Here is a 24746-nt window from a genome sequence, read left to right as displayed (position 1 = left end):
AATTATATTAACTACTTTTAACTGCTTCTATCAAATGCTTTTAACTTTTCAGTACTATTGAAGATGTTATTGGAAGATTTGCTCAGTTAACTCCTCAGGAGAGAGCAAAAAGGTGTGGGTCATCTCATCGTAAAGAAGTTTCTTGTTTTTCTCCACTTGAATTCAGATTTAAATTACGCCATTTTGAATTGCTTTGTTTCCTTTGGTTGGAGCAGGAAGCTGGAGAGCCTTGAAGTAAGATATTCATTTTTCTCTCTTACCTGAATTGTGAATGCAAAGTTGAACATGTTTCTTTAGGTTTTATTGAAGAACAGTATATTGTTTCTTAATACGTGTAATGCCTTAGGCTCTCAAAAAGACCTTCAAGAAGTTGGACCATGAAGTAAATATTCAGGACTTCTTATGCACAAGGCATGAACTAATTCTTTTGGTGAAGTTTAATTTTTTATTTTACATCTATAACATCAACAATTTGATTTTTTTTTTTGCAGCTCTCAAACAATTGAGGTATGCATCAGACTCTAGTATATTTTGTGCTGGTCCATATAGCATGCCTTTCCCTTTCTATTTTGATAGTATGTATTTTTTAATGTTTACAATAGGAGTTGAATAACCAGTTAAGGATGTTGCAAGCACGTTCATCTGAGTTAAACAAGAGATTAAGGTTCCTTATTTTCCTTTTTCCAGATTCTCTCTCTCTCTCTCTCTCTCTCTCAATCATGTACACCTGATCTCTTGTTTTTGAGATATTCACCTTCCAATCTTTCCATGTGGAAATATTAGACATCTGATTGTATGTGTGTATCTGTCTATATGTATAAACTGACATTGGAGGATTACCTTATTGTGCTATTTGTACAGCTACTGGATTGATCCAGACAATATCAATAGACCTGATCGAATTAGGGCAATGCAAGAATCTCTGAAAGAAGCTTTAAGTCAGCTCCAGACCAACAAGGTACATGCAGTTTTTGTTTTTTTTTAGCTATTTATGCTGACCCTTTGCTGCTTTTATAGTTCTTCATAACTGCAGCATGTCTTTTTGACCCTTACAATTCTTAAAATACCACGATAGTACCTTGTACTTGTTAGGATCACCAAAGTTGCTTCAATAAATCTCAAACAACTTGAGTCTTCCTTTTAAAAAGGCATCCGTAGAATACCTTTGGTTGTGATGGTGGGACGCCATGAGATCCTTAGGATTGATTTTCTTGACTGGTTTCCTTTTTTGTGCCTTAGTATGCTCTTGTTTTTTAAAATATGCTCTTTTAAGGTGTTGGTTTCTTTTGGGTAGATCTGTGTTAAGACATATGTAATAATACATCTATATATATATATATATATATAAATATAGATGTATTCACCATAATACCCGATAGGGGTATTATGGTCTTTTCACAAGTACCCAATAGGGGCACTTGTTTTATTTCTTTTATTTTTTTGTTTTTTATTTTTGTTTTTTTATTTTCTAAAATGTTTATTGGGATACCAAAGGGGCCCCACAATGGAGTCATTGGGGCCCCCAACGGTCACAATTGTGACCGTTGGGGGCTCCCAACGACTCTATTGGGAGCCCCCTTTGGTCTCCCTTTGCTTATAAATAGGGGGAACCCCCTTGTATCTTGTATTGCTTTTAGAGAGCTCCTCTCCAATAAAAGGGATATTATTTTTATGTGTGTAGCCTTGTTATAAGGCCCTTCGTATATCCCTTGGTGGATTTCCTCTCTTATGCTTGTTTCGTTTGTCCGTGTTGGACATAGTGAATGCATTGGCATTCTTGGATTCTTCCGCATACTTCATTACATGGTATCAGAGCCATACGATCTTCTAAGGTAAAATCGTGTCTCTCTCTACTTCCTTTCTTTTTCACATCTTCATTTTGTAGCAATGGAAGTCAAGATCGATCTATCATTCAAGCTCAATGGGAAAAATTACATGATGTGGGCATCCGCAATGGAGAATAATCTCAAAGGCAAGAAGCTTTGGGGTTATGTAATGGGAACCGTTCCGGAACCCCAACTTAAGCTCACAAAGATGGAAGAAGATCAAGAGAAAGCACTTGAAGGTGATGCTCGTCTCAAGGCCATTGAAGATTATCATCACCAAATGGAAGATTGGGAGAGCAACCATGCAAAAATCCTAGCATGGTTTATGAATAATGTCGAACTTAAGGTATGTGCAAATATTGCAAAATTCCGCCGGGCAAATGAAGCTTGGTTTTTTATGAAGGGCATGTATACCCAAAAGGATCTTGCAAGAGCTTATTTTTTGCAAGAAAAAGTGAGAACCACAAAACAAGGCGACATGAGCATACAAGACTATTATAGTGCTCTAAATCCTTTGTGGGATGAATTGGCTCTTTTAGAGCCTAAATGGGTGGTTACGGAGGATGTGGAACTAAGACAAAAACAAATGGAACAAGATAGATTGTTTCAATTTTTATTTGGGCTTCGTCTTGAATTTGAACAAGTTAGATCCTCACTTCTCCATAGATCTACGTTTCCTCCTTTAGAAGAGGCTATTGCCGAAATTACTCAAGAAGAGACTAGGCATAGCATGGGTAAAAGCATAGATGAAGTTCTTGCCGTATCTAAACCCGGCAATCATGTTAAAACATACAAGCCACCTCATTTTGGTAAGCAAGGGAGTGGTGGAAGAAAAATGATTATATGTCATCATTGTTATGAGCCGGGACATATTAAACCTGTTTGCCCAAAGCTAAATGGGGCATTCAAGCCAAAGGTGGCTTCCGTTGAGGAATCCTCCACCAAAGAAGATGAAGGCAAGAACGGGGATCTCAAAGATACTCTTGGTCAAATTTCCTTGGCTCTCCAACAAATTCTAAAGGCTACTTCTTCCACCTCCGGTGCCGCCATTGCCTCATCATCACCTCCTGGTACGTACTCTTGGATTTTAGATTTCGGAGCCTCTTTTCACATGACTCCTCATGAAAATGCATTAAGCAATGTGCACACCAATTCAAAAATATCTTGTGTCTCTACGGCCGATGGAACTTTTCTCAAAATAAATGGTATTGGAACTCTCGATTCTAAAAATGTTCAAAATTTTCTTGTTCCAAAAGTTAGAATAGTTCCTAAATTAAATCTTAACCTCTTTTCCGTTTCCCAAATTGCCGACCATGGATGTGAAATATCTTTCTCATCCCAAGGGTGCTTTGTGCAGGATCTTCGGTCCAGGAAGCGGATTGGGCAAGGCCATAGGAAGGGAGATCTTTATTTTATGGATAACTTAATGCTTCCAAATACCTCATTTTGTACTTATGTCCAAGACAAAAATATTGAAACTTGGCATAAAAGGCTTGGACACCCAAGTTACTCTAAAATGTATCTTTTTCCTTTTGGAAACAAGTTTTGTAAAGAAAAAGATATCAATTGCAAAGATTGCATTTTTGGAAAAATGAAGTCTATTCCTTTTCTTGTTAGAACCTTTGTGACAACAAGACCTTTTGAATTGGTGCATTCCGATGTATAGGGACTATCTCCGGTTCTATCCAAAGGTGGTTATTCATATTATGTTACCTTTATTGATGATTATACTAGATATGTATGGATTTATTTTCTTAACCTTAAATCGGAAGTTTTTAACTTCTTAAAAGAATTTCATGCAAAAGTTCAAAATCAATTTCAAAGTCACATATCCATTCTTAAATCCAATTCGGGTGGAGAATACTTATCAAATGAGTTTCAATCATATTTAAAACAACATGGCATTTGTCATCAAAAATCTTGTCCAAGAACTCCTCAACAAAACGGCCTAGCGGAAAGAAAACATAGACATATTTTAGAAACCACTAGATCATTACTTATTTCTAAAAATATTCCTAAAAGTTTTTGGGCCGAAGCCGTGTTAACCTCCACCTATTTAATCAATAGAATGTCATCTTCAAAATTGAACAATATCTCTCCTTATGAAAAGCTTTTCAATATGACACCCGATTACAATCGTCTTCGTATTTTTTGGTGTAAATGCTTTGTTCTTTTACATAAAAGAGATAAATTGTCACCTAAAGCAATAGAATGCGTATTTTTAGGATATGGTGAAAATCAAAAGGGCTATAGATGCTTTGACTATAAAAACAATAAGTTATTTGTCTCCAAAGATGTGACCTTTTTAGAAGATGAAAATGGATTTGAAATATTGGAAAAACCAAATGAAATTGATTATATGTTTATCAATGATCTTTTAGAAGATTCAAATCATGACTCTTTGAGTCATCCAAAATTTTTAGAAAATACTCATAATAATGATTCTCATGATAATGATGTATCACCAACTAATGGTGACAATCTCCAAGTATACACTCGGCGTGAGGAAGCACAACCTATTAGTGCTTTAGAAAAATTCTTGCGGCTTAATGAACCCCTAGAAGAAACCTCCCTTAGGCGATCTTCTAGAGAATCAATTCCACCTAATAGGTTTGTCTTATATGAAACTCTCTCACCTAACTATAGAGCTTATCTAATAGCCTTGCATTCTTACTATGAACCTTCCCATTATAATCAAGCAAAAAATATTCCTCATTGGGTTGAAGCAATGAAAGTTGAACTAGATGCTTTAAATAAGGCTAAAACTTGGGAAATAGTTCAACTTCCTCCAAATAAAAAAGCTATAGGATGTCGGTCGGTCTACAAAGTCAAAACAAAAAGTGATGGTTCCTTAGAACGTTATAAAGCTAGATTAGTTGCTAAGGGATATTCACAAGAATATGGCATCGATTATGAGGAGACTTTTGCCCCCGTGGCTCACATGACAAGCGTTAGAACTCTAATTGTTGTAGCATCATCTAAGAAATGGCCTATATTTCAATTAGATGTTAAAAATGTCTTTTTTAATGGTCAGTTGAATGAAGAAGTATATATGGACCCTCCGCCGGGAATTAGTGTTAACCAAGGTCAAACTCTTCGATTATTAAAAAGCTTTATATGGCCTTAAACAAGCCCCTAAGGCTTGGTATGATAAATTTAGTGCTATCATGTTACAATTGGGATTTCGTTCATGTTATACTGACACTGCTCTTTTTGTTAAACGTGCAAGTAATAGTATCATCATCCTTCTGCTTTATGTTGATGATATGATCATCACTGGCAATGATGAAAGTGGTATTCTTAATGTTAAAAATATGTTAAAACATAATTTTGATATGTCTGATTTGGGTTTTCTCAGGTACTTTCTTGGTATAGAAGTAGCATACTCTCCTCGAGGGTATATTTTGTCACAGATGAAGCTTGTTGCTGACATATGTTCCAAATCTGGGATTTCAGATGACAAAAAGGTGGAGACTCCCGAGGTTATCAATGCTAAACTACGACTGGAGGATGGAGTTCTGCTGGATGATCCTATGCCCTACAGGCAACTCATTGGCTCCCTCACCTATCTGACTATCACCAGGCCTGATATTGCTCATGTTGTGCACTCTGCAAGCCAATTTCAGCATGCCCCTACATCTGTGCATATGAGTGTTGTGCTTCGGATCATTCGATACATCAAAAATACTTTGACTAAAGGGCTATTCCTATCCTCACTCTCTTCCTTAGATTTACTCGCTTATATTGATGCTGACTGGGGAGGAAACCCAAATGATCGAGTCTCAACTATTGGCTTTTGTGTTTTCTTAGGAGATTCGCTAATTGCTTGGAGATGCAAGAAACATCAGAAAATCTCATTGTTTTCTACTGAAGCAGAATACAGGGCTATGGCAACTACTACAATGGAGCTTGTGTGGCTTCGAAGTCTTCTTCAAGATATGGGAGTCGAAATTACCGGTGCTTCGAAGCTTTGTTGCGACAACAAAAGTGAAATCTATATTGCCAGCAACCACACCTTTCATGAGAGGACTAAACATATTGAAATTGACTGTCACTATCTACGTGATGAATATCTTCGTGGGACAGTTACACTGCCATATGTCACTTCGGAATATCAACTTGCAGATTTCTTTACCAAAACACTTCGTGCTCCTCGCTTCTTGTTCCTTCTTGGCAAACTTTCGGTCATCTCCCCGTAAAGTTTGAGGGGGGGTGTTAAGACATATGTAATAATACATCTATATATATAAATATAGATGTATTCACCATAATACCCGATAGGGGTGTTATGGTCTTTTCACAAGTACCCAATAGGGGTACTTGTTTTATTTCTTTTATTTTTCTGTTTTTTATTTTTTGTTTTCTAAAATGTTTATTGGGATACCAAAGGGGTGGAGTCGTTGGGGGCTCCCAACGACTCTATTGGGAGCCCCTTTTGGTCTCCCTTTGCTTATAAATAGGGGGAACCCCCTTGTATCTTGTATTGCTTTTAGAGAGCTCCTCTCCAATAAAAGGGATATTCTTTTTATGTGTGTAGCCTTGTTATAAGGCCCTTCGTATATCCCTTGGTGGATTTCCTCTCTTATGCTTGTTTCGTTTGTCCGTGTTGGACATAGTGAATGCATTGGCATTCTTGGATTCTTCCGCATACTTCATTACAGATCTGCTCATGAATGGAAGTACTCATATTATCATCCTCTTGACAGGAAAATTGGAAAAAGCAACAACTGTTGCCATTAGAATGCACTAGTCAGGTAACCTTTTCTGTTTCTTTCTGTTGGATGCTCATATTCTTGAGAAATAGAAGGTTTCAACTGACATGCAGTTCTTGATTTAATAGTTCCAGAATGGCATGCATTTGCCTTTGGGATTGACCACTGAACAACAATGTCATTCCTTATCTTGGCTAACAAACAAAGATGGAAGACAATTATTGTTGAACGAGGACCCACACTTGGTATTAGGATCTCGGTGAGTTATTAGTGATCATATATTTATGTAGGCTCATTTTATTCATTCTGCTAAACTTTTCCATTTGATGCTATCATAAATGTGCTTGTCCTATTCCTGATTTGCAAGGATAAAACACTTATGACAAATGATCTTTTCAACTGCTGTACACTTAAAAGAATGCCATCCAGGACTTGTGTAAAACTGTCTTTGCTACTCAAAATGATTTCTCATGCTTAACAAACCAGTCCCTGATTTTCTACTATCTTGGATTCCTGGAAATTTGTGTTTGACTATATGATTAGTGTCTCAACATTTTCAACTATGGGCCTCTTTTGCTGTGTGGAATTAAGAGCAGGTTCGCAGAATTGTAATTTAACTCTTTGCAGACACATTTGTCAGTTATTGGTGCTCTTAACTATTATCTAGGGATTCCCTTTGCTAATGTTTTGTGGAATATAAGGCGATATTCTCTGTCATTTACAGAGAAAATTTTACAATTCCAGAAATGGCTTATGTTGTGAATTAGTTTATCCTGAATTTGTATTGATTGTTCTGAAATAGGTAGCTGTAACTTTTTTGCCATACAGAGAATTCGAGTGCTCCTCAGAAATGCCTTTTCCAAGTTTCTCTGCCTACTTGGAAACTGGAAAGCATATGGAGATGGATCACTCCAGGTCATGTGATACCCTGAATGAGATAAATAGAAACTCATGCCTGAATTTGCAACTTGGGGGTTTCTACCCTTACCAACCATATAGTCAGAATCACAATTTTCTTGGAGAAAAGAGGGATGAAATGGAAATGAACATTCAAGGCTCATCAGTGGATTACCAAGTTCCTAAGTTTGAACCTACTGGGCTGAGCTATGATAGCAACATAAGCAATTGGGCTTCCACGTCTGGCAGTTGTGTAATTCCATTGTTTGGTGAGAACTCATTCCAGGTCAGTGTTTATAATGCCATGTCAATTTATTTTATTTTGATTGATCTCTTCTAGTGATTGGAAAAAAAATTCTATGAACCATGGGTGCTAGATGGAATTGAGTGTGACTTATCAATGTACATTATGCATAAATTTGTCTCAAAATGGCTCTTATCCATTTTTTGTGGTAAAATGAGTATTTATTTACATTGTTAATTTCTTTTTTCAGGGTTTTGTAGCATTTATTCTTCTGCATAGTGTAAATCAGGGACGCATCACCCGAAATCGAGAGAAGGAAGAAGAGAGGTAGGAGAAAATAGGGCTGTAGCACAAAACTCCACGCAAACCCCATTGTGGGTTGTGGATTCCTTTAATTATTGACATTTTTACAATAATACCCCTGAGGCTAATATACAAGGCTTCTCACATAAGAGGGACAATGCTGGAAACATTAAACAAAATACATGAGGACGTCAATCTGGATTCAAATCTGGATCCATACTCAAACATCACGTCTCAATAGCTTCCCTCAAGTTGTGCATGGTGAGGACCATGGACAACTTGCTTTTCAAGTACCAAAATCTTTGCTTGCTTAATCCCTTTGTAAATAGGTCAACCACTTGATCCTGAGTTCCAATAAACTGAGTCATCATCTCAGCACTTTCTATCTTGCTTCTGACAAAGTGTTGGTCTATTTCAATATACTTGGTCTTTCCATGCTGAACTGGATTAAGGAAGATCTTAATCGCGCTTTGATTATCACAAAACAATATAGAGGATGGTGTATGTTGATTTAAATCAGCTAACAAATACATAATCCAGGTTACCTCCGACGAAGTTGCAGTCATCGATCGATATTCAGCTTCAATGCTGGATCGGGCTATGGCCTTTTGTTTCTTACTGTTCCATGAAACCATATTTTTGCCAAGAAAAACACAATACTTGAAGACTTATCTCCTTTCATCTGGATCCCCTGCCCAATCTGCATCTGAAAAGGCCATCACGGTTATGATGTCCCCACCACTATTCTTTCTTTGATAACGAAGACTATCTCCAAGCGTACCCTTAAGATATCTAAGTATTCTTTTAATGGCTTCCACATGAGTGGTTTGTGGACAATGCATGAATTAAGAAACTTGATTCACGACATAGACAACATCAAGACGAAAAAATGTGAGATATTGAAGCATACCCACAATACTCCTGTATCGTGTAGGATCATCATAAATGTCCCCTTCATCACGTCCAAGCTTTTGTTGCAATACACTTGGAGTTAAAATTGGCTTATAATCTTTCATCCCAGCCTTATTAAGTAAATCAATGGTGTATTTGTGTTGAGTCAGAAATAATGCATCTTCTTTCCTATCAACTTCCACTCCGAGGAAGTATTTGAGATCTCCTAGATCTTTCATTTTGAATCTTCAGCTCAACACTTTCTTGATTTTGTTAACATGTTCTTCAAAGTTCCCTGCAACTATGATATCATCAACATAGATTAGCAACAGTCATCCATCCTCGACCTTTATCAATGAAAAGAGAATGATCCAAATAGGATCTGCGGAAGCCATGTTTCTGAAATTCAAGCGAAAAGCTTTCAAACCAAGTTGGATGCTTGCTTGAGACTATATATGTGTAAAATTGTCTATGATAAGACAATACGCATACGAGCACAAATACTTTAGAAAGGATGTGCACGAAGGCACTCTCACAACACTTGAACAAAGTACGCAAAAGCGTAAAAATAATAAACATGCACTATGGCATGTATTTTATAGAAAGAAGCAAATGCTTGAGACTCTCAAGCTTAAAGAAAACAAGGGGGGAACACCCCTATTTATACAAGAGGAAGGAGGTGCAAAGGGGCTCCCAAAGGAGTTGTTGGGGGCCCCCAATGACTTTATTGGGGAACCCCCAATGCACCTTTATGAAAAGATAAAAGATAATGAAAATAAAAAATAATACGAAAAATAAAAAGAAGAAAAATACAGCATATTCCAAATGGAATATGCGCAAGAAGGGAAATTACAATTATACCCTTATCGGGTAAACAAAAAGAAAAAATATATAAATATATATATTTATATATATAGAGATACATATACATATAAATATTATATGTATATGTATCTCTATGTATATAAGTATATATATTTATATTTACATCAACGATTTTGGGAGATACATTTTAACACCCCCCCTCAAACTTACGGTGTGATAACCGCAAGTTTGCCAAGGAGGAAATGAAATCTGGGCGAACATAGAGCTTTGGTGAAGAAATCAGCAAGCTGATACTCAGACGTTACGTATGGCAGATCAATGACCTTCTTCAAGTATTCTTCTCTGACATAATGGCAGTCCATCTCTATATGCTTTGTTCGCTCATGAAAAGTGTGGTTCTTGGCAATATAAATTACACTTTTGTTGTCACAGCACAGCTTTGTGGGTTCTCTGATAAACACTCCCATATTTGCCAAAAGGCGTCGAATCCATACAATTTCCATGGTGGTAGATGTCATGGCTCTATATTCGGCTTCAGTGGATGACAGGGAGACCTTCTGTTGCTTTTTACATCGCCATGAGATCAAAGACTCACCTAAAAAAACACAGAAACCAGTGGTGGAGTGACGGTTACTAGGGTCACCTCCCCAATCTGAGTCAGTATAAGCAAGCAATTTCAATTCAGAAGAAGAAGATAGGAATACTCCTTTATTCACATTTCCCTTTAAATATCTGATGATGCGAAGCACAACACTCATATGAACGATTGTAGGAGCGTGCTGAAACTGACTGGCGATGTGTATAGCATGTGACAAATCGGGTCGAGTAATGCTAAGATACATTAAAGAACCTACCAACTGCCTGTAAGGAGTAGGATCGGTTAAAGGAACCCCGTCGTCAATCTTCATTTTTGCTCCCACAACTTCAGGAGTTTCACATACTTTGTCATCAGAAATACCTGACCTGTCAATAATCTCGCAGGCAAGTTTAGATTGAGATAAAAAATAACCACGTTGCGAATAGGCAACCTCAATTCCAAGAAAACATGTCAGAAAACCTAAGTCTGACATCTCAAATTTTGAAGTCAAGACAGACTTAATACCCTTGACTCCTTGAACATCATTACCTGTAATTAACATATCATCAACGTAGAGCAACAAAATTACAATCCCTGCATTAGATTTTCTAGTAAACAAAGCAGTGTCAGTGTAACATGAGGAAAAACCATTTTCCAGCATTATACTGGTAAACCTATCATACTAGGCTTTGGGGGCCTGCTTTAAACCATAGAGAGTCTTTCGAAGACTAAGAACTTTATCTTTAGGAATTATCATGCCTGGTGGGGCATCCATATATACTTCTTCGTTAAGATCACCATTTAAGAAGGCATTTTTAACATCCATTTGAAAAATGTTCCAATTTTTAATAGATGCAATAGTAATAAGACACCTAACCGTGACCATTCGAGCTACCGGGGCAAAGGTTTCTTCGTAATCAATTTCATACTCTTGCCCATACCCTTTTGCAACTAAGCGAGCTTTATACCTTTCTAGAGAACCGTCGCTCTTAGTTTTAACTTTAAAGACCCATCGACAACCTATAGTTTTCTTTCCTATAGGTAGAGTTTGGAAATCCTAAGTTTCTGCCCTTTTAAGAGCATCAAATTCACTTTGCATGGCTTCTTGTCATTCTATACATTTTTTAGCTTCTTCAAAATTTCTTGGTTCAAAATAAGAGTGAATGTCACTAAGACAAGCCCTATATCGGGGTGAAAAAGAATCAAAAGAGACAAAACGAGTTGGAGGTCTTCTATTCCTTTCAGATCTTCTATGGTCAAGAGTAGTAGAAAGCTCACTATATTGATCAATAGCACTTCTAAAGGTGTCTTGGTTTCTACGAGAGTAGGTTATTGGCTCACTTGGAACTCTACTTTCTTGTTCATTGATAGAGTTATGTTCACCAATATCTCCATCATTTTCCTCATCATGGTTTAATGATACATCATCATCACTAGATCTATCATCATTACTAGACAATAAGTCGAATAAGGAGTAATCAAAATTTTCTTGTTGAGAAACATTTTTTTCAAAACCACTCTCATTTTCTAAAAAAGTTACATTTCTAGAGACATATAGCTTATCATCTCGAAGGTCATAACAACGAAAGCCTTTTTGAGTTTCGGAATAACCAAGAAAGGCACAAGGAATAGCCTTGGGAGAGAGCTTGTCATTCTTATCCGTAAGTATGAAACACTTACATCCAAAGACTCTTAACCTATTATAATCAGGTTCAAGCTTATGTAATACCTCAAAGGGAGATATTTTTCCTAATATCCTGGATGGTAAGCGATTTATCAAATAAACAGAAGCAAGAGCTGCTTCAGCCAAAAAAAATTTAGGAATGTTTTGTGAGATATAAGGAGAGTTCTAGTGGTCTCGATAATGTGCCTATGTTTTCTTTCAGCCAACCCATTCTGTTGAGGCGTTTTAGGACAAGACCTTTGGTGAACAATACCGTGATCCTCAAGATATACCTTAAATTGATTGGAGAGATATTCTCCTCCAGAGTCACTTCTAAAAATCTTTATGTTACTGTTGAATTGATTCTTAATCATTGAATGAAAATTTTTAAAACACGAAAATACTTCATGTTTAAACTTAAGAAAATATATCCACGAATATCTGGAAAAATCATCCACAAATATTACGTAATAAGAAAAACCTCCTTTTGAAACAACAGGTGCAGATCTCCAAACATCTGAATGAAGAATTTCGAAAGTTTTAGAAGAGAACATAGTTCTTTGCTCAAAAGGTAAACTTCGCATTTTTCCGAGAATACAGTCATTACAAGAAAAAGAGCTTTTACATAGGTCTTTTGCAAAATGTAAATATGATAACTTGGTGATATTAGGATGACCAAGTCTTTTGTGCCACACATTTATATCTTTATGTCGGGCAACATTACACAAAACTTTTGGAACTTGAAGAGATTCCATATAGTATAAATCTCCTCTTCTAAAGCCTTCCCCAATCAATTTCCCGGACTGGCGATCCTGTATTAAACATTTATCACAAGAGAATTTAATATCGCAGCCATGGTCCGTGAGTTGAGAAACAAAGAGGAGATTTAAGTTTAGTTTAGGTATAAATCTGATTTTTGGAATAAAAAACTCTTTGAGTTTCAAAATTACCTATTCCTTTAATTTCAAGAGCGGTTCCATCCGCTGTGGAGACATAAGATGGGGAACCATTTTTCGAGTAATCGGAGAGTGAAAAAATGTTTGGGGACATATGAAAGGATGCACCGGAGTCCAAAAGCCAAGAGATTTTACCTGGAGAGTAAGAAGTGGATACGGCTGCACCGGAGGTAGATCCCTTGAGGAGAGGTTGAAGAGCTTCCACTATTTGATTTATGGAGAGGGTCCCACTTGAAGATGCCTCCTCTTTCTGCGGTATACCAGTGGTAGCCATGGCTAGGAGCTTCTTCCATTTGGGACATACGGGTTTGATATGCCCCGGTTCTTTACAAAATTGACAAATAGTTTTGCTATAATCCCTTTTTCCTCTTTGACCACCATTTTCACCTTGATTTTGAAATTTAAAGTGAGGGGGACGATAGGTTCTTACATTGTTTCCGGGTCTTGATACGGCATTAACCTCACTATTTTCTTCAATACTACAAGGAACCGCAAGAACATTTGGTCCTTGTTTACATAAATTCGTACGAGTCTCTTCACCACTTAATTTGGTGAGAACATCTTCAAGAGAAGGAGGGGAAAAGGAGGAAAGAAGAGATGACCTTATCTGCTCAAATTCGGGCCTTAGCCCATTCAAAAAGTTGAAGAACCGATCTTCTTCAAGTTGCTTGTGACGGAGCTCAATTGCCTCTCCACTCCATTTTGGTTCAAGCATTGCAAGTTCATCCCAAATAGAGGAAAGATCGGCAAAATATTCCCTAATCGTCATTTCACCTTGAGTAAGGGTGTAAAACCCCAATTAAAAAAAAATCTGTTTGGACCCGGGCCGGGTCGGGTCCGGACCCGACCCGGGCCCCTTTTTATTTTAGGGTTTTGCGTAACCCGACGCAGGGTCCCGAGCGCCGCACTCCCCCCCCCCCCCTTCTCCCCGTTCGTTCTGGGCTGGATAAGGAAACCCATCGAGGGTTTCCCCTTTCGGGTGCCCCCCTGCGGCTTTAAGAGAAAGGATGGAGGGCGAGGGGGGGATCACGCCTCCCTCTTCTCTTCTCCTCCCTCTCGCAGCCCTCGCCCCCCTTCCACGCCGGTATCCTCCCTGCTGCGCACGTCGCCGACGCCGGCCACCGCTCCCAGGTATGCCATCCTCCCTCTTCTCTTCTCCTCCCTCTTCTTTTCCTCACCCCCCCTCGCCGTCACCTCGCCGGGAGGCCGGCAGGCAGCGTACAGCCCTGCCGTGCCCTCCTGCCTCTCCGGTATTCACCAAAGGGCCGACAGGTGGCCTGCAAGGCTCCTGTCGTCCCTTCTTCCCTCTGGGGGTGCGCCGGAGTGCCGGCAGGGGACCAATGGCCCCTGCGACACTCCCTCTCCTCGGTGGGTGATAGGGAACCGACGGGAGGTCGGGTGCCCTCCCTGTCACCCCCGTCCCAAGCCCTCACTCTCTCTGGCAGGGGTTAGTCCCCCTGCCACCCCCCCCCCCCCCCCCCCCCCGATCATCGGTAGGCAGGGGCAGTGCCCCTGCCGCTTCATGATTCCCGGCAGGCAGGGGCTAGCCCCGCTGCCTCTAAAGTTTTGGCGCGCAGGGGTAGTGCCCCTGCCGCCTTCCTGTTTCGGCTGGCAGGGGCAATGCCCCTGTCACCCTTTGTACTGATCGGTTGGCAGGGGCAATGCCCCTGTCACTCTTTGTCTTGCTCGGCTGACAGGGGCAATGCCTCTGTCGCCCTTAGTTTTGCTAGGCTGGCAGGGGCTCGTCCTCTGCCGCCTCTTGGCTTCTGGGAGGGCAGGGGATACTCCCCTGCTGCCCCTGGATTCTCGGCACGCAGGGGCTTGTTCCCCTGTCACCCCCCCCGTCTCGAGCTTTCTCCCTCACTCTGTCGGCAGGGGCTAGCCCTGCCATCTTTTGGCTGTCGGCAGGGGCTCAACCCCTGCCGCTTCTGGGTTGTCGGCAGGGGCTGCCCCCCTGCCGCATCGATGCTACTGGCAAGGGGCTGGTTCCCTGTCGTCTCGTGCTGGCCTCACTGTCGCCTCGCTGCTTTCGACAGGGGCTCTGTCCCAGTCGCCCCACTGTTGTCGGCAGGCAGGGGTTCGCCCCCTGTCGCTTTCCTGATTTCAGCCAGTAGGGGCACACCCCTATTGTCTCTCTTTTTTCCTGTAGGCAGGATTGTTTCTTTTACTTTCCGCATGATAATTAACGTAGCACTGTTGCAGACCTCGCATCGGACCCTCGCTCTGGCTCCGCGGCCCGAGCCTCGTATCATCTACACGCGTAGACGCACGCAGCTGCAAGACATCCCTAGGTAGGGGAAAGTCGCACGAAGGGTTCGTGTGAATGAAATAAATTATAAGGATTCTGTGATAGAATAGTTTATTTGACATGCATTCTTACTCGTAGAATTTCTTAACTGGTGATTGTCTGTATGGTGTTCCCGCTCCCGTATTTGTTTTGAAATTACATGCTTATTGTGAGCTCTACGAGTAGACTCCTTGCTAGAAAGATCTTATTATTGTATTTCCGCCTTGCTCACTGTTATAAGTTACTATAGATGCATTATTGGTTATTGCCTGATGAATCTTGTATGAGACTTCTTGTTTCTTAGTATTCGAGCATGCCAAGTATAATACAGATTTTTATAAAACTTTGTGATGGGTTATCTATCGAGAAACCCACAAATTACTGAAGACAGGTATGATACAAATAGTACTGGGGGTCATTGAGTACCTCGAAGTGATCAAGCAACCCTTTATTGATATCAATGAGATAATACCGGCCTCCACAGGCCCATTTGCTCATAAGGCAATACATGCATGAACCAAAAGTATCATAGAACATTTTATGTTGCCCTCTCATCGTAGTTGTATCTCTAGGGAGGTACAACCGTACTTTTGGACAAGTACGTCCCATGTGGGTTACAATGGTTGGGGAATGAGGTTGTAGCAACCTCGATGCGTGCAATTGGCACAATGCTGAGATCACATAAATGGTGACCTTTCGCCTTCACAGGCAAGATGCTCGAGTGGGTCTAATAGACCAGAGCATGTAGGATGGGGCGGCGGTTAAGAAACCCCCGTCGTACCCATTCGATCTTCACGGTTCATCAAGGGAGAGGATGGATGGTACAAAGACTCCGATGGACAGGTTGTTAACAACCACCCCACGGGCAAAAGACTCGGTTTCCCCAGTCATCGGAGTTAGGGGAATTGGGATTACCATAAATTATCCTAGGTGGTAACTCCCAGGCACTTCTGCAGAAGTTGGATGCATCCATGGGCCACGAATGCCTTTGGGGATTTACTCTCTTGGTCACTGACCGTCCCCTTAGGAGCGGACTCAGTCAGCCATCCGGGTTAATGAAAACACCTGACATAATAAACCCCTGGATTGGTCTCGGCTGATTCTACGTTTCGCGTCTGTGCGTACCCACAGGCCAGTTAATATCAGAACTTAAAGAATATATTCAGGAATAGATATAGATGACTGAGACTTACACTGCTTCTCTTGGCACTTATTACATTTGCTAGAATAGACTACAACTGCTTTAATTGCTTAAATATCATAATTGCTTATCTCATGAATGTCCTGTTTTATTTTCATTCTACTTATCTGTTCGTGCACCTACTAGTTTGTTATGAAACTGACCCATTTCATGGGCAGGTGAGGAGTAGGACTTCACTGGCGGCCGATGGCGTGGTGCAACGTGGATCAAGATTCATTTTCTTTCTGCTGGCGGCTTGGCTCTGGGACTTTTTGGAGTTTTTCTTAGATTTATTGAACTTTGGAATAAAAGACCCATTTTGTAATAAACTACAGATTTTAATCGATTGCCTTATTTCTTAAATTCCTTTAAGATGTTGTACATGTGAATGATGGTTTTTCAGCTAACGTACCCAGGATTGTTAACTTGTGTCCCTTTCTAAATGCCTTCCGCTGTTGTTTTTAAATATTAAACTTTAAATCTTTGAAAGGTTTTTCGATAAGGTTTTCGAAATCACAAGTCGAAATTTTGGGGCGTTACAAAGGGAGATAGCCTTCTTTTGAAGATAATACTTATGAGATAGATCCCTTGATGTGTACATTTTTTCAAGATAATGCCAAGCTTCTGATGCCTTTTTGAACTTAATAATGTTGGCATTAATCTTGGTTTCCACGGATAAGAACCATGAAAGAATCTTGAAATTCTTCATTTCCCATTCATCGTGCTTCTTGGAGTATTCTTCAAGGGCTTTGGTTCTTTCTTCTCCCTCAAAAATCTTGATTTCGCTTCCATTTACCACCGTAATCTTGGGTTCCGGTTCCGGAATTGTGCCAAGTACATATCCCCATAGGCCCTTCTCTTTTATATGAGCCTCCATATTTTCGGCCCAAACATGATAGTTGGACCCATTTAATTTGAAACCAAGAGCAAAATGAGACTCTTTTTCGCCCATTAGAGAGCAAAGGGAGAGGGAGAAAAGCGTACCAACACAATATTTCCAACACCAACTTTGCACAAGATTCTTCTAAAATATTTGAGAAAAGAGATCCACCACTTCAAAGATCGGAAGGCACGTTTTTCGAGGCACTCGAAAAAGGAGAATCCCACGATCTTCAATAATCAACCTTGCTCTGATACCATGTAAAATTGTCTATGATAAAACAATACGCATACGAGCACAAATACTTTAGAAAGGATGTGCACGAAGGCACTCTCACAACACGTGAACAAAGTACGCAAAAGCGTAAAAATAATAAACATGCACTATGGCATGTATTTTATAGAAAGAAGCAAATGCTTGAGACTCTCAAGCTTAAAGAAAACAAGGGGGGAACACCCCTATTTATACAAGAGGAAGGAGGTGCAAAGGGGCTCCCAAAGGAGTTGTTGGGGAGCCCCAACGACTCTATTGGGGGACCCCCAATGCACCTTTATGAAAAGGTTAAAAATAATAAAAATAAAAAATAATGCGAAAAATAAAAAGAAGAAAAATACAGCATATTCCAAATGGAATATGCGCAAGAAGGGAAATTACAATTATACCCTTATTGGGTAAACAAAAAGAAAAAATATATAAATATATATATTTATATATATAGAGATACATATACATATAAATATTATATGTATATGTATCTCTATGTATATATATTTATATTTACATCAACGATTTTGGGAGATACATTTTAACAATATGGCCCTGTTTAGCTTACACACATAACTGATGGGATCCTTTTCACTATACCCTTGTTGCTCCATATATACTTATTCCTTGAGATCTCCATGCAAAAAGGTATTTTTGACATCTAATTGGCTAAGGACCAACCATGATCGACAACTAGGGAGAGAATGACTCGAATAGTCCCCATTTTCACCACCGAGCTAAAAGTTTCTTTATAGTCCAGGCTATGTTCTTGAGTGAACCCCTTTGCGACTAGCCTTGCTTGATATCTCTCTATATTGCCATCTGATTTGTATTGATTTTGAACACCCACTTTGATACAACAACAACATTCTTGTTTGTAGGCCTCTTGACAATATTCCAAGTCTTGCATTCATATAGCGCTTGCATTTCCTCATTCATGGCTTCAACCCATTTACTGGATTTCGCAACTTGATTATAAGACCAAGGTTCTTCCTGTTTAGAAATAGCAGTTAAAAATACTTGATGCTCAGTACTAAAGTTCTCATAACTTATCCACCGATCTATAGGGTGTCGAATTCTTCCTGATCTTCAAGTTGTTTGGGCAGGTTAATCATTCTGCAATTCAACGGTTCCTTGTTCCAAAATCTGTTCTAGACTCTTATTTTTGTGGTTGTACACAATACCCTTGAACCTTCCCTCTATTGAATCTGCGTCACCAATTTGTTGTTCAGCAATGGGCAGCTCCTCTAATCTACCTTCTAAATCAGCAAGCTCACCATTAGCATAATCAATTTCATCATGATTTGTGACTGATTCCACAGGAAACAAATTGTCACTCAACCAAGGCTGGTATAGCTAATTTGACTGCATTTGTCCATTTCAATATTGTTGTCCTTGTAATCAAAATTCAGCTCATCAAAGACAACTTTTCGTGAAATGCGAATGCACCTGTTCTCAACATCATAACATCTATATCCTTTATAATCGCCAATATATCCAACAAATTTACAAATTTGTGCTTTCTTATCAAATTTTGTTATCAAGGAGTCATCAATGTGAACATAACAAGTGCAACTGTATGCCTTTAGACAATCATAATCTGGATGTTGTCCAAATAACTCATAATATGGTGAGCTTTCTTGCAGCATTTCATATTTATGATATGAATTGTTGTATGAAATACTTCAGTCCAAAGGAACTCTCCTTTCATGCATCATGGCAAGAGCACTCTGCATTGTTTGCTTGTGCTTCTTCTCAGCGAGCCCATTCTGCTGAGGTGTTCGGGGACAAGATACTCTTCTACTGATTCTATTTTCTTTAAGATAATCAATAAAGTCATTTAAAGAGTATTCGCCCTCACCATCACACTGAAAATTAAGGATGGGTAGGAAAAACTGATTACAAATCAAAGCATGAAAGTTTTTAAAGATTTTAAAAACTTCATGTTTGTGTCTCATAAAATATATCCAAGTATACCAAGAGAAATTATCGATGAAGGTGATATAATATCGACTCCCAGAGGAAGAAGAATTGGGAGCCGCTCCTCACACGTTAGAATGAACAATTTCAAACAGTTTGGAAGCTCTTTTATTCATTGAAGCAAAAGGTAATACATGACTTTTTGACATTTGACAGCTAGGACAAATTTCATGATTCGACTCTTGACTCAGACTTGACCGTGAAACTAGACCACTAGAAACAAGCTTTTCAATAAAAGCCTCATTACAATGTGCTAGGTGACTATGCCAGTCTTTTAGCTAATTTGACTCAGACTGATTCATGAAACAAATGGAAGAAGGGCTTCTAGATTTTTCAGTGGACTTGTGTTGAATATTGTCCGACGGATTTTCCTTGAAGAGATACATATTCTCGCACCTTTCTCCTTTAGCGAACGTCCTCTTCATAAGAAGATCCTTCACATAAACAGAAGAAATAAAAACGATGTAAGAATTGATATCATCAATAAGTTTAGAAACAAAGATAAGATTTTTTTTATATTAGGAACAAGAAAAACATTGGACAATTGAAGATTGGAATCAGACATGGGAATGAGTACTTTTTCAATTTGTGTGATGGGGTGACGAGTACCATCTCCAGTAATAACTTTATCTTTACTAAATAAATGAATCAAATTATTAAATTTACCTTCATCCCCACTGATATGATTTGGCGCTCCTGAATCCACATACCAGACTCCTAGATCATTCTGTGTCAGATTCAGCACTGCAATAGCAGCCAATGAAAGTTGTTTATCCATCGGTAACTGTTGTTTTGTCCCCCTTGATTTTAGAACATTCTTCCCGTGTGGGTTGGTGTCTCCAGTATACTTTGAATCATCTTTAAATCAATAGTTAGCTTTAACATGATCTGGTTTCTTGCAGATAAAGCATGTGGTAATTTTCTTGCCTTGATAGCAAATAAGAACAGTGTTGGGAAGAGAAAGCAGCCCACGGCCTCCGTGATTACCTCCTCGTCCTCCTCTCACACCACCTCTTCCTTTGTTAGATACAATGTATCTGACATGAGTACAATATGGCTATCTGATGTAGCTGATGAACTCTCTGATGCTCCTGTCATATTCATCTCAAACTGAAGCAACTTTGGATGCAAGGTGAATATGGGCAGCTCATCAAAGCATGACAGGGTGGTGTGGAAGATGCTATACTCGGGTCCAATTCCATTGAGAGCATGTTGCACTTTGTCTTGGATGTAACATACTCTGGATTTCGAACCTGAACAACACTAGTCCCTTTTAAATCATTTTATTCCCGCAAGACAAATTCTGGTGGGATTTTAACCGACCCATCCAGGTGTCCCGAAAGATCTTGGCTTCGAATAAAGGGAATTATTTGTCTCTTCCAAGTGAGGAAGTTGGAAGTAGACAGTTTTTCTTAAACTAGCTGATTGATAAAGCGAGCTAACATGGTTGAAGAAGAAAAATAAGAATAAGAAGAATCCATAACCAAGGAACAAACAAAGGTCACGTGTAACGACCCCAACTCATACCCTTTGAAAATGCGGAATATTTTTTTTTTTTAAGAGTTGCGGAAAACTTCCCAAAGACTCGGGGTCCTCATAGTTTCAATTCCAACTGGATAGCCAAACACCACAAACGAATTTACAACCATCATCCATAAGAACTAAAACAATTTCTTTATTTATAAATAAAAGTAAATTTCAGAGACAATGTTTTATTCGACTGAAAATAAAGCAACAACTAAAAAAGCAAAAAAAACTGAAACAAAAGAAAAAGTCACTTTGTTCCCTGTTGAAACTGTCAAGATCTAAGTATGACTCTCATCCATTCTCAGTAGTCAGTCCAACCTCACTGCCTCAATTTCCTGTGAAAAACCAACAAAGTAGGGTGTCAGAACCGAAATTCTAAGCACAACTACTTCTAAATAAACCAGGTGAGACAAAGAACATGGATAAGATTTCATGTAATAATTTGAGAGAGTGCAAATATAACAATTTGCAGCATTTAAGTAATCATACATGTAACAGGTTACATATGCTAAGCAGGAAGAAACAGTAAAGCAGTAGCATATAACAAGAACTAAGTAACCAAGTCTGTCAGCAAGTGCCTTTAGGAAGTAAATAACATACACCCACCATCATATCATGATTTAGAGAACAATTCAAATATGCATGATCTAGTGCAGACAGGAAAATGCATGATTTCTTTTCGATGCATGAATCATTTTATTAATATACCTTTAAGTTCTCTTTTTCTTTTCCATATACATGTCCTATTAAATGCTTACAACTTTAGGTTCCTCTTTTTAATTATCATTTCCTGCGGATACACCAAACAGATACAATCTCTGAGGTTAAGTTAGGTTCTCGGGGTAGCTTAGCACATAATTTGTAGCTTATTACTGGGTTCCAAACTTAGCCCTCGACCGAATCACCTTCAAAACATTAGACCTCCACATGTAATGTTGGGGACACAAGGGACACCCCACACCCACAAGTGTCACTTTCTTGGTACCAAAACAAACTCACAACTGTGACCAGCACACCACTCCCAGGTAAAGTAGCAGACTCTCTCTAAAACCGTGGCCAGGAGAAGAAACCTCAATATCGGGTTAAAGAGACAAAATTTCAACACACAGAGTTTTTGTATCCTCACAGTCTCCCCAAGACCGTATCTCTAAGATCTCTATTCTCCAGATGGAAGATCCTAGAATATATATTACATTGTTCTTTATTATGTTTTTAATTTACCTCAATTCTTTAAGTTTACAATATCATATGCAAAAGTAAAGTGAAAACCCGCACCCTCCCTTACGGGAACCCTTACGGGACTCCAGCCCGTGAGGACTACAGGAACAGTGTAGTAGTGTGCCATACCAACTTATGTGGTTTAAGTGATGCAGTCAAAAACATATTGAAAAGAAAACAAACCCACGACTCTTCAGGCCGATGATGGTCCAATTAGGCCATCGGTGCATCACATAATAAAACCAAGTAGTGTTTATTCATAACACTATGCCAATAGTGCCAAAAGCATGTGCACTCATGCGAACATAACCCAACCATATGCATGTCATTTCCCCATCATATGCATCTCCACTATGTGTGTTACCTACGTCACATACGGGTATTAACCAATGCATATCTCTTTTGAGTGTGTGAGTGTACATGTAAAATTTCACGTATCCATCAAGCATACATGCTCAAGAAGAAACATCAATAATCGAGACATGTGCACATTCCAGATTTCACAACTAGTATTATGAAATGCAAAACAACATTTTCATAAATTTTCGGGCAGATGTGTAAGCTTTAATACATGCTAGGGACGATGGTCGAGCTTACCAATCCCGGACCCACATCCTCCTAGCTAAACATCCATTCTGTTCCAAAGGTCTGGGTTCTTGACATATACATCAGCATATGTAAGTCACACCCCCTTTTTTTTTCTATTCATATCTGAATTTAGATCACGTGCTGAACCTGTTAAATCAGGACTGATTTCGGGACCAGCAACACTGTTTCATAACAGTCAACATGTCCAAATACAAGTGTCTATTATTAGGTTCAGATGAATATTTAGCACCCAATTATCTGGCTGATCAATATAACAAGAGAGCATGCAAACACAGACTTGATTAGAAATCAAGTCTGACACGGGTAATTAACACATAAGTGTCCAGACTTAGTGTCGATCAATAACAACACTGGTGTGAATAGATAACAGGGAACTAAATCGTCTAGGTTCCGACTGAATATTTGTCAATGACAGTACAGGAGTAGCTATGTTGATAAAAAGAAACCAAGTCTATTAACGAATGCTATAACATAAAGATTCACTTTATTGTCAGATAGAAAAAAAACACCGAAATAACGAGTAGCAACAAATCTGTTAATAGATATCAACGACCCAAGGATTTACATAGCTGGGGTTCTATAAACCCTACTCTGAACATTTTACATGAAATAGACTTAAAAGATTCGTCTAACAGAAATTCTACCATTCAAATTATATTCTACTAACCTACTACCAACAGGGTTACGGAAAATTCCAGAACCCCGTTATGCCTATCAATATATGCACAACAATAGTGACAGGTAAACTTAGGTAACTCTGTATAGCATTACTTGGTACAACCAAGATTTGAATTCCACTTCTTGATAAACTTGGGTTTATCGGGCCCCCAAATAGGAAACCCCCAATCCCGTGGTTCCAGTCAAGAAATTGGAACTCCCATGGCTAGGCTATCCATTACTTCAACCAAACCCCAGATCGGCCTGATTTGGGAACCCTGCAGTTTAGGGTTAGTCCAGAAAAAGAAGTGCACTAACCCGCTCCACAGTGTTCAAGAAAATGGGTTCTATCTACCTACACCAGCAAGAAAACACAGAACCCTGCCGATTACACAACCATACCATTGGGATTCGAACTCGCAGCGACCCAATAAAGTGTGCTACGCTGTTCTTTCCAATGGAGCAGAGACCCCATTGGTTCTTGAAAACTAAGAAAATGTCCATCTAAAGTACTTTTGTGGCTTCTCACCTCGAACCCTTACATGGAATCGAACCCATGTTCGATCTCTCACCAAGATTCAATGAAGAACCGTACCTTTTTCGGTGAATTTTTGGCGATCGGAGGCTGCTGTGGTGGGAGGATGCAGGCTGGTGTTGCTCCTCTCCACTACCGTGGAGGAGGGTGCTCGATGTGGCCTTCGATGGCAGCCGGTAGCTGAAACTTGCCGGCGACGGAGCCCCTTTCTCCGGCGTGCGCACACTGAGAGAGAGAGAGAGAGAGAGAGAGAGACTCCCCCTCCATCTCCTCTTTAACGAGCCGAAGTCCCCCTCTCTTCCAAGAAAATCGAAGGGAGTTGGTTACGACTTCCGTAACCTCCTCCCCCTTCCCTTCTTGACGCTCTGCAAGAATCGTGCCCTAGGCACGATTCTTGTAATCGGGCCCCTTTAAAATAAAAAAGGTGTCGGTCCGGGTCTGGGTCCGAGGCCCGCGACCCGCGATGTCGTTGGATCCACCTTTTGCGTGGATCCGGGTTGGCCATTTAGCGCTAGATTCACAAGGAACGTGGATCCGTAACGGGTTTTAGATCCACATGTTTGATCCATTTGGGTCCAACCATGGATCCAACCCCCAAAAAAATAATTTTATTTATTTATTAAATATTGTTATTACATATATATTTTTAATACCCATATCCATATTTCTTTTGGATCTGGGTAACGGATCCGAACTCTGCGACTCGGGATCCAAA

General features: G+C 39.5%; 1 protein-coding gene across 4 annotated transcripts in view; it reads left to right on the top strand.

The window, feature by feature from the left end:
* Positions 1–24746, top strand: part of LOC149826672 (agamous-like MADS-box protein AGL65) — a 58286-nt gene that overhangs the window by 21590 nt on the left and 11950 nt on the right. For 3 of the 4 annotated variants that reach the window (XM_090018937.1, XM_090018935.1, XM_090018936.1), the window contains 10 exons: positions 53–112; positions 216–234; positions 347–411; positions 492–507; positions 603–664; positions 862–958; positions 6533–6580; positions 6667–6797; positions 7367–7721; positions 7930–8006. In XM_090018937.1, coding sequence (XP_089875063.1) covers positions 53–112; positions 216–234; positions 347–411; positions 492–507; positions 603–664; positions 862–958; positions 6533–6580; positions 6667–6797; positions 7367–7721; positions 7930–8006 — 930 coding nt within the window. The remainder of the gene's footprint in view (positions 1–52; positions 113–215; positions 235–346; positions 412–491; positions 508–602; positions 665–861; positions 959–6532; positions 6581–6666; positions 6798–7366; positions 7722–7929; positions 8007–24746) is intronic. The other variant, XM_090018938.1, reaches the window with a different exon arrangement.

Source organism: Nuphar pumila, chromosome 10 (assembly GCF_984573655.1).
Source record: "Nuphar pumila chromosome 10, dmNupPumi1.hap1.1, whole genome shotgun sequence".
NCBI lineage: Eukaryota > Viridiplantae > Streptophyta > Magnoliopsida > Nymphaeales > Nymphaeaceae > Nuphar > Nuphar pumila.
This window is presented reverse-complemented; position numbering and strand designations above follow the sequence as displayed.